The 17,092-nt window shown below is 49.7% G+C and overlaps 1 protein-coding gene across 5 annotated transcripts in view; it reads left to right on the top strand.

The window, feature by feature from the left end:
• Positions 1-230: 230 nt before the first annotated feature.
• The window catches only part of RPS6KA1 (ribosomal protein S6 kinase A1), a 48,006-nt gene continuing 31,144 nt past the window's right edge, over positions 231-17,092 (top strand). Inside the window, exons 1-4 of one of the 5 annotated variants that reach the window (XM_068917158.1) lie at positions 3,047-3,110; positions 3,200-3,275; positions 3,362-3,623; positions 11,789-11,833. In XM_068917158.1, the coding sequence (XP_068773259.1) occupies positions 3,582-3,623; positions 11,789-11,833 (87 nt within the window). In that variant the 5' untranslated portion in view covers positions 3,047-3,110; positions 3,200-3,275; positions 3,362-3,581. Of the gene's footprint in view, positions 875-3,046; positions 3,124-3,199; positions 3,276-3,361; positions 3,624-5,155; positions 5,313-11,788; positions 11,834-17,092 lie in introns of those variants that run through there. The other 4 variants (XM_009682393.2, XM_068917159.1, XM_068917157.1 and 1 more) reach the window with 4 other exon arrangements.

Below are 17,092 nucleotides of genomic sequence, written 5' to 3'. Positions count from 1 at the left end.
CCACTCTCCCCTTAGACAGTGCTGAGAGAGATGCCTGGGCTTGAAACAGATTGTTTTCTCTCTCTGTTTGGCCGCCAAGCGTCCTGTTCTGCGTAGAAACAAGAGCAGACCACCACTCATCTAGTTGCATCCAGGAAACGGAAGGTAACCGATATCGAGGGAGACTGACAGAGCGATTGTATCCATGACAACCAACAGATACGGCAGCGCTGCAGCGCCTTCCCCATCGCCTCCCTGTCTTCCCGAGGCACAAGCACAGCTCCAGCGGGTCCCTTTCCTTCAGGCACTTCCTGGCTGCAGTTCAGTGTTCCTGAGATATAGGCGACAGATTCCCAAATTAGAGTTTCCTGGAGACAACAGCTTAACCAGTTCTTGTCTCTGTTAGCAGAACTCGAGCTGCGTGTGCTTACGGCAGCCCCCACCCCAGGAGCCCTGGGGGTGGTTTTAAAAACTGGTCCGCGGAGGAACTGCTTGGTCCACGGTGGTGCCACGTAGGAGCAGGGTGGGCTTAGCAGACTGGTGGTCAGTCTGCCGAACCAGCAGGCCAAATGCATTAAATGGTGCAAAAGGAAAAAAAGGAGTTTGAGATATGCCAGGTGCCCTAATGAATGCAACAACTGGTCAGCAGAGCACGTGTTAGGAGGTAGCATGATGCTCCCGTTTGCAGGAAGCATGGGCAGAAGTTAAAGGTGCTTGTTCTATTAATGGGCCTTCACTCTGCAAATACCCCTTTCAGAAGGATGAGAGCGCTGCCTGGCCTGTGATCCCTGAGGAGCTCTTCATCCCACCGGCTGCTGTGGTGTATTTTCTGCATTCTGCCTGGACCTGCCTCGGAGTGCGCTGGCATCTGAAGCAGCTGCAATCGCGCACAGCGGTAAGGAATGGAAAGAAGTCACAAAAGGAAAAAGCAATCAGCCATTAAACACAGCCAAAGTTTCTCATTTACAGGGCCTCTGCTTTATATCTTAAATGTGACGTTTGCCCTGCGCTAAGGAAAAATGTCTCCCTGGGATCAAAACAAGGTGATCTATCATTCCTTCCTTCACGGTGAAAAAACAAAGCAGAAGATGCAAGGAAATGAGATCTTACATTGAGAGCTGGGGATTAGAAGACAGGACGTGGAGTTCAAGTTCTAGCCTGATGACCTAGTGAAAACGTGACTCGGTTTCTCTGTTAGTGGAATGGGAACAACAATGAACTAAGGAACTGATTAGTGGATCTTAAAAATACAAAGAAGGTTGCTATAAGCTCTAATTAAATGACTGTTGTAGTGTGTGCACAAAGCAGACTACACCAGTCTGTCTTTGTAAACTGTAGCAGGCATTTGGGACTCAGCTTGTGAATTCTCATGCGTGCAATCTTTTTGCATTTCCTTATATGTGTAAAAGCAGTGTAGCATGCAGTTAAAGGAAGATGCTCCCTGGCTTCAGTAAAAAGAAAAGAATGGATACAGTGAGCCATGGGAACACTGTGTTATATATGGTTAGGTGGAGAATCGCTTAGGCAGCTTTTAACGTAACGAGGAAACCTCTGCCTCTTCAAAACCTGATTGGATTTGGTAATGTGGATAAGGATGAGTCTCAATACTTCCGCTTTGGAAGTGGCTCTTTGGGGATAACTGGCTTAGTGAGTGCTGTCAACCTTCCTGAAGAGGAAAATGTTACACACCACAAGCCAGGCAACTGCAGAGGCAAAAATATCTACAATTGTATTTGAGGGGGATTTGATTTTTTTTTAAAATGAAAAAAAAAAAAACTTGCAGCATTTTGAATTTTCAGCAAATGTAATAATGGTGAAAGGGCCATCCAGCCGATCTGGAGATCTCCATTTACCTGTAGCAGCAGCGGTCTAAATGGAAACGTAGGAATCCTACTACGAACCTTAATCCAGCCTGCGGCCCTGTCAGAAGAACGGCAGTGTGTGTGTGTGTAAATATATATATATATATATATATATATATATATATATATATATATATATATAAATCACTGTTTTTAGCCATAACAGTTACCCAAACAACAGGCTTTGGCGTTCAACTCAAAAAAACATTTTTTTCTACCCAGCTTGTGGCAAAGGGGCTGCTTTGTATAGCTGTTCTTTGACTAGGAAATAAACGCTGGGGGGACACCACTGTCTCGTTCCACTTACCTAAACTTACTGCTCTGGGCTTACCACCGGTCTGGAGCGGGAAGTCTCATATTCTGTTAATCAACTGTGAGTCAGTGTTGTCTAGTGCAGGAATCAAAGGAAGGATGGTCAGCCTGGTGATAGATAGCACTAGATAGCACTGCTTCTCTTTGAGTCCTGCCCAGCATTGCTGCTGAATCGCTACGGTGTTAGCTAGTCTTGGGGGCTGGAGGTGGGGGGTGAGGGTGCTAGTTCAGTCTTGAGGATACTGTGGAGCTACCTTAGCAAAACCTTTTCCTAGCCTTTAATAAAAGTAGCTTCATAAATGGAGAGCATAGACACGCACAAGTCATTGTTAGTCTCCCTAGTATCTTTAATTTGCTGTTTTATTATGAAAACCAGGCAGGATAATTTGATACTTTTGTTTGGGTGCATGGCACCTGTGGGTGTAGAGCTCTCTGTTCGTTCCAGCCTAAAGAAATCATTGCTCCATAAAGTTCTATAATTTCTGTCTTTTGTCAAACGCACGGTGAGCTGGCCTGTCTTTCTGCTGTGAAATATGAAGGACTTTCTGCATCTCAATAGACCTACCAGGGGGGCGGAAGCAGCAGTGGATTCCTTTCTCCTTTCCCTCACTGAATCCAATAGGCCTTTTTCTGTGTTTCAGACCGTTCCTCCAGATATTGTCTGTCAACCTTTCACCGTGACCTTGAAAATTAAGCCTTGCTAACCAGTAGAAACTGGTTACTGTACCACTCTGTAACTAGCCAGGTAACTGCCAGTTTTCAACACTTCAAAAGGAATTTCTTTCCTTTTTTAACTTTTTTCCACTGTTTACAATAACAGTCATGGCCTTGAGGTCGGAGATTTCTCAGGAGTTAATGACCACCTTGGCTTAGGTTACCCCCTCAGCTGCTCCAGATCACTGTTTGGCACCTGATCTTACCTGACTCCTGTGCACAGCTCTTATTTGAAGCTGAGAGGTGCTCTGCATGGGTCAGCTGATGGGAAATGGCCTTTGTGCCTGTCATTTGTTATGATTTAAATATTCTGCTTTGTTTTTTCCATTCAGGTGGGAATGTCCAAGTGTGCTGGGATGTGATGTTCACAGGTCACCTTCAAGGGGCTTAGCACTGAAGCATGGCAGGGCACGTTAGCGTTTCATTTTGTTCTCCTTCTATAAAGCATGCAGAGTGTCATCCTTTGCTCATTTGTCTGTGCATTCCTATTCCAGACCCGTCTGACACACACACGCAGAGCAGAAGGAAATCCAAAAAGGGCGATGAATTTTGCAAACAAATGAAGAAGGTAAACGGGATGCCAGTATTGACATCATCACGTTACTGGTGCCATTTAAAGCAGGTTTCAGTCTGCACCAGCTGGAGGATGGATGTAACCAGACGGCGGCACGCCGTGCACCAGGCAAGAGGGGAAATGGACAGCTTTGGAGCTAAATGAATAACTCTGCACAAGATCTGCTTCAGCTTGCTCCCACAGTAAGTGACGTGAGTTTAATTGGCTGTAACAGGACCTTGCTAGTACCGTTCTGGTTGTGTTATTTAATGCCTTCATGTGGGAGTCCAAAACTTATGGCAGAGAGGGGCTCTGAGTGTACGGTTGGGAGAGAGCAGTTCCCAGACTTGGCTCAAACAGTTATACTGTGACCCATGGGAATTTTTTTTACTCAATTCCCCCCAACATGTGAAAAAGATGGCAGCACTAACATAACTCACAAGCAGGTTCTGAGGATGACTTACAAATTAACTTCAAGTGTTGTGAAGATCAGCTGGAACGTTTAGACGTACTTTGTTTTTCTCTGCCCTAATTCAGCTTTTTCTGAGTTCACTGCCCAGCCTGAAGAAGTTGCAGGTTTAAGGGCTGTACTGGCTTTTGGGGGTAGGTGCCCTACAGAATGCAAAACCAAAGCTGAGCGCGGTTTCACTTGGACTCATTAAGTGATACTTCCAGCTATGCCTTGATGAAGTCAATGCTTAGCGATGCACCCTTGAAAAAATAATTTCTGTTAGAAATAATTTTATAATGAACATGAAAACGCTGTGCTTTGGCTTTTGGCTTAAAAAAATGAGTAGAAGAGTACACTTCTCCATTTGAGAAGCCTAGCAAGTAAGAATAGCAATGAATTGTGAGCACGTGTGTTTAAGGCACCTTTCCTCCGCAGGCTTCTAAACATCTCAGAAAGGTGGATATGGTTTTTTTTAATCCATGTTTTGTTGGGAACGGGAAAAAGAGAGGGGGGGTGCGCTGCAAACAGTGATGAGCCGTGACTCACTGTGCATCACAAACTTAGAATCCGGATTTCCCGGGGTGGTTTCCTGCTTTAGGCAGCAGCCTGAATCGTCTGTCACAGAGTTTATCCTCACAACCCTCTTCTTCGGGGATGTTTTGTAGTACTGTGTGTACAGCAGAGCAGCAGACAACTCCTCCAGCTCTGGAGGAAAAAAATCTTTCCCAGGCACAAAAGAGAGTTGGGCACCCAGTGACTGACCCAGAGCTGGCTGCTCAGCTGCTTCTTGGTGCTGCTGAGGATTTCCTCAGCAGAGAGGAGCACCGAGTGACTGCCCCGCTCACCTTATGCGGAGCGAGCAGCAGCTTACCAGCAGTTTTAAGATCCGTTTGGCTAACGGGCGCATCCAAATTTTGTCAGGGCGCAAAGCGCACAGAGCCTGCAGCCGTTCACGAGAGCTAACGGGGAAGGTTTTTTCCCCTGACCGGCCTCGCCGCTCCCAAAGGTGGGCTCGGCCCTGGGGTGAATTCGCCACCGGCCGGCACGCACACCCGCTCGCTCGCTCGCTGCCGGAGGGGAGCAGCTCGCTTTGCCCGTGGCCACCTCGGCCTCCTCGCTCCCGAGGGGGGCCCTTTCCCCTGGCCGAGCCCGGCCGGGGGGCAGCGGAGGGGCCGCGCCGAGCCGAGCCGCGCTGCGGGCGGAGCCGCGCCGCCCCCCGCGGCCGCCCCGCTCCGCTCCGCCCCGGCCCGCTCCGCCCCGCCGCTGCCGGCCCGGCCCGGGCAGCCCGGGGAGCCGGTGCCCAGCGCGGGGCGCCGCGCTGCGCTGCGCCGAGCCCAGCCCGACCCGGCCCGGCGCCGCGGGGCAGCCCGCCGCCAGCATGCCGCTCGCCCAGCTGGCCGAGCCCTGGCCCAACATGGAGCTGGTGCATCTGGACACGGAGGTGAGCGGGGCACCGGCCCTCGCCGCGGGCGGCGCAGCCGAGCGGAGCGGGGGGGGACGACCCGGGCCGCCCCGCCGGGCTCCGCGGTGAACAAAGGAGCGCCCGGGCCGGTGCTGCCGGGGCCCCCCCCGGCCCCGCTCGGGAGCCGCGGGCGACCCCCCCCCCCTCCCCAACGCCCCATATCCCGGGGGGCGGGAAGCGGTGCGGGCCGGGCTCGGGCAGGCACGGTGATGGGCTGCGGAACGGGGGGGGGGGGCGGCGCGGCGCTCGGCAGCCCGCCGCTGCCCGTTCAGACGTGCTCCCAGACGTAGAGGGGCACGGGCCCTGCCCGGGGCCCGAGGAATAGATGCTTCATGTGCCGAGTCTTCCTCTTCAGGGCTCCCTCGCTGCTGTTCTTCCTAGACCAGCTGTCCTGAGAGGCCTGCCTGTGTTTCAAACTCCCAGGCACCCTGTCATGCTCCCCTGTTACTTTGGTGGATGCTTTGCTTTTTCCTTTCTAATTACGGCCTCGAACCCAGATGCACAGGACACATCAGCTGTCTGCCTCTGCAGGGTTGTGCCACGACCGTTTCGGAATAAAGGCACAGCTTTTAGGAGTTTTCACCCATTGCAAAGCAGCCAGCTGAGGCAGTGTGCTCCGGCAACCTTTAGTTAAGCATCTTCTAATCCAAATTAGAACTAGCCTCTTTCCTGAACAAATGATATGGCCGTTGTGGGTTTTGTCCCAACCCCTGTATTTGGACCCTCGCAGTCTCCCATCCTCTTGGCTGTATTCAGTGCTCTCGGTTTTGCTCCTTTACCTCATCTCATGCCTAGAGATGTTGTGATGGTTGAGTGGTTAGATTTGCTCATTCCTATTTAAAACTGCCTCTTAAAACATCTTTGCCTTCAGCGGAGGCAACGTTTCACTCCTGCTGCAATGATAACAGATAGAGGTCTGCTAACAAAAATGGGTGAGGTTGCCTAATTTTCATCAACCAGATGTGGCAAGACTTCTCCTAGAGACTTCCCCATGCCAGAGGCGCTGCATGTGCTGGGGGTTCACATCATCTGGCCTGAAGGTGCGGACGCACCCGGCAGCGGGCTCGGCGCGTCTGCTCGGAAGCAGTGCTGGAGTCATGAGGATGTGTTTGTGCTCGAAAGTGGGAGAGGAGGGAGGTTGCTCAGCCTGCAACGACTGGATCGTGATTCCTGGAAACCATGTCGTGCCTTCGGAGCTTGTCTAGGGTACCGGAGTAGGTTAGAGCTAGAACACAGGGCTCTTTAAGTTGGTGGTTTCTCTCTTCCTAAATAGGAAGATATCTTGAAAAGCTAAATAACAAAACTAAACTCATAACGGGAGAAAACTAATGCTAGTGCCCAGGGCAATAAATGCCATTGGCAAGATCGGTTTACTGCTTAATCCTACGTCTTTCAGGTGCCAGTCAGCTGGCTGTGTCAAAATCACGAGATCTCTTCTGACCGGAAACAGCTCGGGGGGAGCTCCCGTATATTTGTCAGCTGGAGTCAGCTGTGAAGATCATAGTTAGCAAGAACTATTTTCCCCACTGGAGTAGTAACCGATGTGTTAATTGTAAACTGAAACTTCGGGGCCTGACTCTCACTTCTCGGCTATCCCCTTCCCCCATCTCACCTTGCCTAGAGCTCTAGGTCAGCTCCACGGTCGGGAGCGGTTTGCATGTGATATTTCTGAAAATCACTTTCCTGAAACCTCAGGAGGGCTGCATCTCCACCTGGAGTGGGACGTTAGCAATTTATCCTCCCCTGGTTTGAGGAGAGCAAACACATGCTCTTGCTTCCAGTGAGAGAAACAGGATGGATGTTCTTCACCTCTAAACCTGGCTGCCGTCGCCTGTGCCAGACGTTAGCATGTTCCTTTAGCTGTAGCAGCGTATCTGCAGGCTGCAGAGAGGGACGTAGGCTCGGTGGGATTTCTGCACCTTGCGAGGTAAAAATGGCTGAGGGTAGAGGCCTGGGGAGAAGATTTTAACCTCTTCTGGGCAAGGTGGAGACTCTTCTGGAATGTCAGTTACGTAAATTGCCCTTGGATCTCTGCCATCATGGTTTTCAACCGGCTTCCTTGTACCTTTGCTTTCTGAGTCACAGAGCAGAGGTGCTGTCACTGTGCTGGTGAAGGCACCGGGCCTGTTGTCTGCAGGTTTGGGGTTTTTCCACTGCACTTCAGGAGCGCTAGCAATCTGTTCCTGGGGTCTGGTCCCAGCTGGCGCCTGTTGTCCCGGCCTGCCGGCGCTCAGCGTGGAGCTGCTCCGTGGAAAATGCGTGGGGGTGGGTGGCAGCGGGAGCTAGGACTAATCTGTTGCAGGAGAAAAGTGGATCCACCTCTGTCCTGGGGACTGAGCTGGTTTCATATTTTTTTCCCCTTATTCTCTCTCCTGCTTATATCATTCAGAATATTGCTTATGTAGTTGAAAAATCTGGCTGGGGCAGAGTACAAGCGATAGAGTGGAGTTGAATGACTTCATCACCATAGCGATGGAAACTGTCATCTAGGCTGTGCTTTTCTTTAAGCTCTTGTCTTGTAACACATACAGCAACATAACTGACGTGGGATTACCACAAACCTAATCACTTCGAGCTAATTATTTTTGCCGGTATATATGTATTCTCTTTTATTGAGCAGCAGCCATTCACGAGTAACTATCTTTTCCAAGCATCTTAGCTGAACGATGCATAAAACAATGATCAGAAGATACAGCAGGAAGCTATGTGAGTTTAGTCTCTGATATGCCTTGTGCGCAGCGCAGCTGACTCCTCAGTCCGTTTGGGCTATGGCAGTTCTGCTGGCAATCTTTATTTTTGCAGAATTATTTCCTTTCTCTAAATTGCACTAGGCAAGAGCTGTAAATTCCACTTCAGAAATAATAACAATAAAATGTCTTGTTCTTGTGTCAAACTAGCAGAAGCTCTGGGGTGATGGGTGTCTTCCCCCACTCGTTTCTCGCTTGAATGTTTCACAGTTCATTGAAGCTGGGAAAAAGAGCTCCTTTTGGTACCTTCTTGTGTTATATACTGACTAGGCAAAGCCTAGAGTCGAGAAATAGCAGTGGGCTGCCTGTCTGAGCAGAGCTGTCGATAATCTGGGGTGACTTGTGCCGACTGTGCTAACTATAGAGCACAGGCCCCGGTGGCGATGGGAGCGGGCACAGTCTCTCGTGGTCCCGCTGGGGGTGCAACTCGCCCTGGTTTCAGACCAAAGCAGCAGTGGCCAGTTCTGTAAACTGCTCTCTGTGCTGAGGATTAGGTGGAATTAAAGGGGTTTAAAAAGCAAGATGTCCTAAGATAAATATCTCCAAGTTCAGCCTGGGCTGGCAGTTACGTAACTAAATACATTTGTTTTCCAGTATACTTTCCTGCGTGCTATTAAGAAAACTTAGCAAGCGTGCAGAAAGGCCTTTGCGTTACCTCTCGAAGAGGTTTAGCGACGTCGCTCACCCCAGAGGTGCCCGAGCTGCCAGGCTGACGCTCCTCGTGGCCATCAGATTACTCTGTAAGCTCTGTTTCCCATAGCTGCACAGCAGCGCTAGCTGGAAAGCTGCAGAGACGGGCCGCTGGCCCCGGTGAGACCCGTGCAGCTGCCTTCTTGGTGGCTCAGGCCCTGCTCTGTCTCCAGTCAGCGTCAGCGCCTTGCTGCCAGGCGCACCCAAGGGAAGGAGCTGGGCCTCCTAGTGAGATCCTTGCAGCAGGTTCGCTTGGTTGCTGCCCGCAGGGAGCCCTTCTTGAGTTGCTTTCAGGGTAGGACTTTCAGGCAACTCCTTTCCAGCCGCGAGAACAATGTGCTGTAAGAATGTAGCTGGCACAATCAGAGGCAAACACATATGCACTCGCTAACACGCTGTGCGTGGTATGCAGGAGGAGTACAGAAATAAAGCATTTTAAAGAGACAAACGTCAAACCAAGAAACCCACAAACTTTTTCAGCTGTACTTATAACGTGGTGAAAAGCCATATTCTGTCTTGTGAGGCGATGGCTCTGTAGTTGTGAGTGCATTTCCATCTTGGAGGTTTACAAATGGTCCTTGCCATGTGAGGGAATAAATACTCTCGTTTTCCTCTGGAGTAGAAGGAAAGCGTTTGGCTCTAAATACTGCCTTTCTCTCTCTACAAATCTGAGAAAGTGACTGTTGCAGCAGGAGTTGGTGGGATGAAAAGGAGGGAAGCTGCTGAATGAGTGACCAAAAGGGCAAGTCCCTGCTGCCTCACTGCCTGTTCTGCTCTGAGACCTTGCTCTGCTGGTGTCTTTCATCTGGAGGAAGTCTGGCAGGTCCAGGGGGAGCACCTGGTGTCTCCTAGCTTAGCACTGGAGCTGAAGGGTTGAACAGATGCTGCGTTCATTCGCCACGCGCTGGTCTTCCCAGGGGAACGGAGGAGCTTGTCCCATGCTTCAACTCATCCCCTCTCCCGACACGTGCCTTGTAGAGCTGTTCTCCAGACCGTGAGCCAGGCTCCACTTCCCTGTTTGACATGGAAATTCCACTTCTTATGGGACTTGAGCTGTTCTGGACATAAACAGCTCTCCCAGAGTTATGGTTTTGATTAGCAGCAACTTATGAATTGTTGATCAGTGACAGCTGAGCCAGTAAACAAGAGCATGTTTCCAAGTCTGGCTATCTGAAGCACAGCGTCTCCCCCCTCTTTGTGGAGGACATACATAAACACAAAATCTTACTTCACTTCTTAGATATTCTTTGCACTAATGGCACCGATAGCTTTGTGTAAACATGAGGGCTGTGTTCCTCTGGAAGAACTTGGCTTGCACGGTAGTGCTATTGCTTTTTTTTTTCAGCCATTGGCTGAAAATATGTAGGAACTTAAAACCCACTACAGTTGATACAAAGGGTGGTTTATGGAGCTCAGAATGGGTCCATATAAATATAAATATTGCAGGGCTAGCATCAGTCTAAGAGGCAGGTCTTCCTCTCCCCAGCTGGCGCGGCGGTACTGTGCGCTGTAGTGGAACTAAGCCGTTCTGTGATGTGCTGCAGGCAGCACGCCTTGGGGTGAGATGGGAGGGAGAGGCCTAAATATGGGGCTATACGGAGATTTTGGGCTGTTGTCTGTAGATTTGGAGTATCTGAAAACTAAAACTTGTACATAAATGAGTCTTTTGGCTCTTCTGTGCTATGCCCTTAATTATAAATTAGCTGTGAGCTGGTACCCAAGCGGTTTGTTTAAAAATGGCAGCGATGACCTTCCTGTGGAAAACAGAAGGATGTAAACCTGGAAGCACCATTTGGATGTGGTAGAAACCTACTGAGGCATTAGCGTGAGGTTTTCTTAGTGGCTCCAAAAGCTCTCTGAAGACTAACAAATGCAAGTTTCCCCTTGCTTTGTGTTAAAAGAAAGTGAAGTAAATCTAGCCCAAAGTAGTAAATCTACCCCAGGAGAGGGTAGCATACTTCTAAGGCTTGTCAGATTGAAGTCTCCTTGCTTCTTCCAGGAAGGAGCTGGCCTTTCTGTTAAAACTCTTGGAAGGCTGTAAAGCCTCGACACTGAACTAAGAATCTGAAGAAGCTGAATATTACTGCATCGCATCTCTTCTCCTGTGCTGTAAAAACAAGAGAGAAGTGAATAACTTTGCTTTGGTTTTTTCAAAGAATGTGAGGACTTCCATGAATTTTTGCAGCCTGAGACCGTAGTATGAACAGACATCAAAGCAAAATCTTCTTGCCCTTGTTTCTCTCCGTGGTCTACAGAAAACCTTTTGTACATGCTTATCGTACTCTCTGAGTATTTGTATCGAAGCAAATCCCACCCACCTTTGCTCCTGTTCCTGCTGGCTTCTCCAGGCATGGTGCTGCGCTGAACCTGATACGCCTTTGGTTCAGCTCTGAGTGTGAGGGGCCTGATGCCGTTCCAGGCAGTTCGAGTCACCTGTTGTGACTTTGTTAAAGAGCTCCAGCAACAGAAATTTGACTTGCAGGCCAAAGGTGGCCTGTAGGCTGCGAGGCTGTAACCTGCACTCTAGCACTGCCTTCCTGTCTTTGCTTAATCTCCCCAGCTTGCCGCTTCTCGCGGCCCCACAGCAATAGCAGAGGGTGCAGCTGCAACATGAGCGTGGGAGGTGGGACAGTGCAACCGCATGGCTGCGTCTCTAGAGCAATCCCTGCAGGGCGTGCTGCCGAGAGTGGGACTCCTGCATGCACCACCTCTGGGAATCCATGCCTGAGGAGTGAAAGGGTGAAACTATAAGCGGCCCTAATTAATCACTGCGGAGAGCATGGAGGCACACCTCAGACAGGAGACTTATTTACACGAGGTCTCTTTTTTTGGCAGAGTCTTTTGCTATGTCTTCTAGACATGTGGGGAGTTTTCAGCAATCTTGTACCCTCTCTGAAAGTGGCATCCTCCCCTATCTGTCCCGCATGAAAGGCGCTCGAACTAAACAGGTCCAAGGGGATGTGCGGGGAGTGGTCCCGTGCCTGGCGTTTGCTAATGGAGGGTTCTCTTGCTTTGCAGAATGGGCAGGCTGCTCCAGAAGAAGGTGGGAATCCTCCATCCCAGGTAAAAATGCAGCTGGCCTTAAGTCTTTCGCTCATCCCTCTGAGCTGCATGCAGTGTGTGAACTGACTTTGTGAATGGGTGGGGGGGAGGCTATTTTTAAATCCTTTAAACTGCTGCTTTGTAATCTGGATGAGTGCATGTGGGAGTGGAAGTGTGAGGGCCTGGAGTAGGGGAAGACAAACCCTCTTTTTTCTTGTCTCTTTGGCCATCCAAATGCGTCTGGAAAGTTTCCCAAAAGCAGCATTCCAGATGATCTTCAACTCTGCGCAGGAAGAGCTACCTCAGTGCAGCACGCAGGAGATGGACAGGTGGCCAAAGCAGAGGGCCAGAAGTGACGATCCCTGGGGTGTTCCGGTGCCATGTTTACACCCTTCTCTATGTGGTGATCTTGCCAGAAGGCATGAGAAATGCAGGGGTATTTAAAGGCTTTGGCACAGTTGTCCTTCTGAGTGCCTGGTAACTCAGTTTATTCTCATGGCCCTGTGTGTCTGGGAGGAGCCCCACTTCTGACAAGTTGCCCTCTGTGTCCCCAGTGACATTAGCAGGGAATGGTAGAGGCAACTGAGCTGTTGTCTCCTGTGCTTTGGGTCTTACCTGCTGGGCCTTCTTCAGACACCTGAAGTTCTTCCTGCTCTGCACAGGAACAACAAGATGCTGTGGGACTTGATTTCTCTGATGTGAGCCCTTCCCAGCCAGGAGACCCAGGACCTGTATTCTTAACAGGGGTGTTTCCTACCAGTGTAAATTGTGCCCATACTTTTCTGTCCTGCAAGATACTGTGCAGGGCAGTACCTTGAAAGTGTAAGCCTTTCAGGATTTCCTTTTCTGATATGTACACATTGAGACCATGAACCATGGCACTACATGTTTGATTTGGCTTGGGAGACTTTGCTAAATGAATTGTCTAGAGTTTGTCCTGTGCCTTACACTCAGCGAGTGCCCTGCAGCAGTCTGTCACTCTGAATCATCTCCCTTTTCTGTGCTAAAGGGCATGGAAGCTTTTTTTTTTTTTTTCCAGTTGGTTACCATCACAAAGAAGTTTAATCCTAAAAACAATTGTTTCCTCCTCAGCCAGTTCTTTTCTAGAATGCCATGTTGGACTTCTAGTATTGCTCTAGCATCTCAATTACCTGTTCTGCATTTCTGTCCCAGTTGCTGGACTGGCACGTTCCCAATGGCCTGCAAGAAATCTGGCATGGGTCAGAGGAACTCAGGTCAATGATAATGTGCGCTTCTCTCCCCTGAGAATTTTTTTTTCATGATTCTTCACTGTGTCTGCATCTCTGGCACAGAAAAAAAATATCTTTCTCTTCTGGTTATATTCCAGCTGGACTTCTAAGACTTGGGACTTTGCCTCTTTCATCTTCAAACACTTGTCTAAACTGCCCTCCTGTAAAAGCAGCTAAGGATGTTTCTTTAAAAATAATTGCAGTTTTTTTCTTTGAAGGTCGTCACACTAGGAGGTGTCACACTGGCTGATTCCAGGTGTAGATGCAGCCCTACAGAAAGTTCATGTAATAGAGGCCTAAAAGCAGTTGTGGTTCTGTTTGCCTCTCTGTCTCTGTCCCTCTGTGTCCACATCACAGCTGGGGAGCTAGAGCAGAGAAGCAGGGCAAGTTGTCCAACATCCCACAGCAGGTTGAGAAAGGAACAGCAAGGAGCTTGTGCTGGTGCAGGTGTCCTGCTTTGCACTTTTCCAAGGCACTGTGGCCAAAATGCCTGTGCACAGTGTCTGACCATCCCATTTTCGGTAACTTCTTAAATGCGTGAAGCTCTGTTACATGTTCCTGAAATAGCCTCTTTAGCATTTTCCAAGTTTGTACAAGGTACGTATTCTACCAGCACACAGACAAATGAAATCCCTATTATAAACACATACCTTAAACTTCAGGGCTGACTCTGGCACTCCAAACCACCTCTGATGCTCCAGATGGGGAAAGCAGGCAAGCTTCTGAGTATTTGTATGTTCATTTGGGGGTAGACGTTGTCAGCAGCAGCTTCTGGCACTGGCTTCTTGTATTTGCCTATAGCAATGACTAAAGAAGGAGAGCTAAAGCAGCAGTAAATGTTGTGCGTTGTGTACTCTTAAGCTGAAAGTTGCTCAGGATCCCTTACGTGCCCCTCAAATTTAGCATGGCTGTGCATGGAGAGCTGTAAGAGTAACAGGCACCTTTATTCCAGGATTGTATTTGCTATCCTTTTGCAGCTAATTCTGTGATCTCTTCTAAAAATAGCCCGAAGCAGCAGACAACAGGGATTACTCAACACCCACACAGAAGTGCTGGCCCTCCCCCTGTCCCCGTAAGTGGGATGCTGCCAGAAGTACTATCTTTATTTAGTTGGGCAATAACCAAAGAAACTTTGAAAAGGAGGAAATCCAAGAGTTCCTCAAAAGAGTTGGGAACTTTACAGCTGGTAGCACAAGACTGATGCAGTCCAGTGCCTCAGTCTTGTCTATCCCACCATCCCACCTGCTGTTGCTGCACGTTAGGGTCTTTGGGCAGGCGACACAATGCAATGGTCACTACAAGTGTAGTGAGGGGATGTTTTGGGCCAGGCTGGCTGTGGTCTGTGAATAGCCTGATGCTTTCCAGCTGCCTCTCTAGCTGCGACTCAGCTTCCTGCTGAGGACATCTGGTGCGTTTCACAACTTCTTGTGGCTTTTATTCCTGTGTGGATTCCCACCTTTCGAGAATAATTGTGGTACACAAGTCCCTGCAAGCATCATACCTTGGTGTTTTTATCTGAGTATCTTGGAAACGCCTGCAAGATTCTACAGCCTGGGCAGAGAGCTATCCAGAGTGACTGCCTCCCCTCGTGTGGCCAGGGGGAGAGGAACCTGGCTCTGCAGGGTCGGGGCCATCGCAACAGCATTGCAGCTCGGGTGCCATAAGGAATTCGCAGGTTCGGAAGCCGAACCCTCTGCTGCCAATGAGCATGGTCCCAAATTGCTGATGCCTGAATCTTTGCTTATCTGGATGTTCCCTACAGTAAGGAGCTTGCGATTGGCCAGGCAATCCAGGCCTCGTTGCTAAGACCAGATTGCTAATCCAATGCTAAATCGAGCAGGAGACCTTTGGACGAGAGAGGTGTACAGGGATGGCTTTTTCCCCCCCCTCCCTTTGGGATTGTTGTTTGACCATGTTTACATTTGACACTGGCTTTAGGATGGCAGCAGCGCAGTCGGCATAGGGTTTCCGTGCAACTTCTGCAGTGCTGAACAGAAGAGTTGTTCTTTCAAGTTCATATTGGTGGTGGAGGCCTCGTGTTGCTCACAGAGCAGGACTGCTGCCCCCAGCATCCTGTGTGTTTCAGAGGGCTCAGAGTCTGCTTTCCTCCCGTTTTACCTGTTTCCTTTGACACAGCCTGGGCTGCTACTGTGTTCCCCTGCAGAGAGAAATGTCTCCTGTGACAGTCTCTGGGTTAACCCTCTGGCTTCCCCAGCGGTGCTGCTTGTCTGCGCTGGTCTTGGTCTCGCCCCAGAAGCAGAGTGGAAGATCTCTTGCCTCGCTCTCAAAAGCTGCTCTGTGCCAGGGGCTAATTGGCAGTGCTGTGCATTGGTCTCTAGGTACTGAATCTCATTCCCTCCTATGTTCTTTAGATTTTAATTGTCAGGTAGGCTGAAGACTGGTCCTTGTTCAGCTGGGGAACAGCAACAGAGGGCTTGAATTCAGGAGAAAAATGGAACCACTCATAATTGAGGTTATACATACAGGCTGCTCTGTAGCCAGCTTGGGTGAGGGGTGAGCATGTGCTCCCTGAAGGTGCCAAGTGTGAGGAATTATGCATGAAAGTACAACACCCAATTAGTGAAATCACTTCATAATGAAGAGCAGAGGAGTGGATTTGCAGCGCTGAGCGTGCCCACTCTCTCTCTGGAGGTAACACTGGCACAGGCTGGGAGTGCTGATCAGCTCATTCTTGGGTGGTAATCAGAGTGCGCAGTGAAAACCAGGGAAGTGAATAAGTAACCTCTTCCAGCTCTGCTTTGCACCATAAAAGAGACCTTTGAGATCCTGAGGCAGGGGCAAGGGCCTGCTCTGCTGTGTGTGCCAGATGTAAGGTGCCCCGCCTGCTCGGGCTGTTTGGCTGCAGACCATAACTGGAACGCAGTGGAGGGGAAGACCCAGCTCTTGCCCAGATCTTCATAACTCCTACTAATTCATCCTCATATCCTGACCAGGTAAAGCTTGCAGAGAGAGCTTTCCCCCTGCATCTTCAGCAGGGGAAGCTAAAGGCAGGAACCCAGGACACTGACATGTCTCGCCAGAGAAACGCACGAATCACAAGTGTTAACATTAGTTTGTGGTGTTCTGGACTCAACATCCTGTTGTAATGCCCTAGTGATGACAAAGACCTCTGCAGTTGTACATCTTTGTACCAGTTGCAGTCGCAGCTCTGAACTGTAATTCTTTGGGATGAGTTGGAGGAAAGAGGTTTGTAACCATCTACCTGACAGCTGAAAGAAAAGAGGCTGCAGCTATGTTCTTGTCTTCTCTGTGGTTCAGTACAGAACACTGCTCTGCTAGAAGTAAGGCTGTTTCTTGTTTTTGCTAGACTCCTCATACCCTGCTTGAGGTACTTGAGCCCATTTCTCTAATCTGACCTGCAACCCCGGGCACAGCTGGAGCATCTTTCTTGCAGGCTGGGTTTTACCACTGATGAGGAATCCTTCTCTGACCTCTAGTCACAAACTGGCAGTTGTCCATGCTCCTCGAGCAGGATGTAACGAAGGAAGTCCTTGTGCTGCTCCACCATGGCATGCTGCAGTAGTGCTAGTGCATTGCTCTTGTTTCCAAAAGTACATCTCTCTCCTTAGCCCAAGCTTTGCGCGGTGCCTGTTGCTGGTTGGCTTCACTGACTGTGTGGCAGAGACACATGTTGACAGTCGTCCTGTCTTCTCTGGAGCTACGTCACCAAGTGGGTGGTCAGAGGGGGGAACTTAAAGCACCTGCTTTTCACAGTGTAGGAAGAAGAGAGAGTCATCTGAGACCTGCTGGCCACCAAAGGGCAAATCCAGCATGCCCATCTAGTGTCCAGGTGGTGAGGCTCTCTTGTTACCTAGGCCACATGCTGTCAGCATTGCAAGAGAGCTTTAATTCCAGGCTGAGTGCAAATCCTGTTGACAGAAGACGTGTCCAGTGGTGTGATCCTCATCAATATTGGACACAGCTCTAATCTTGGCCTCTTAGAATGAAGGGTTTTAAAACAAACAAATGAAACGCTCTCCTTTGAAACAGAGGCCTGGTGTGTTTGCAC

Source organism: Struthio camelus, chromosome 23 (genome assembly GCF_040807025.1).
Source record: "Struthio camelus isolate bStrCam1 chromosome 23, bStrCam1.hap1, whole genome shotgun sequence".
Taxonomy (NCBI): Eukaryota; Metazoa; Chordata; class Aves; order Struthioniformes; family Struthionidae; genus Struthio; species Struthio camelus.
The sequence above is the reverse complement of the archived record's forward strand: the minus strand, read 5'-3'. Positions and strand labels throughout refer to the sequence as shown.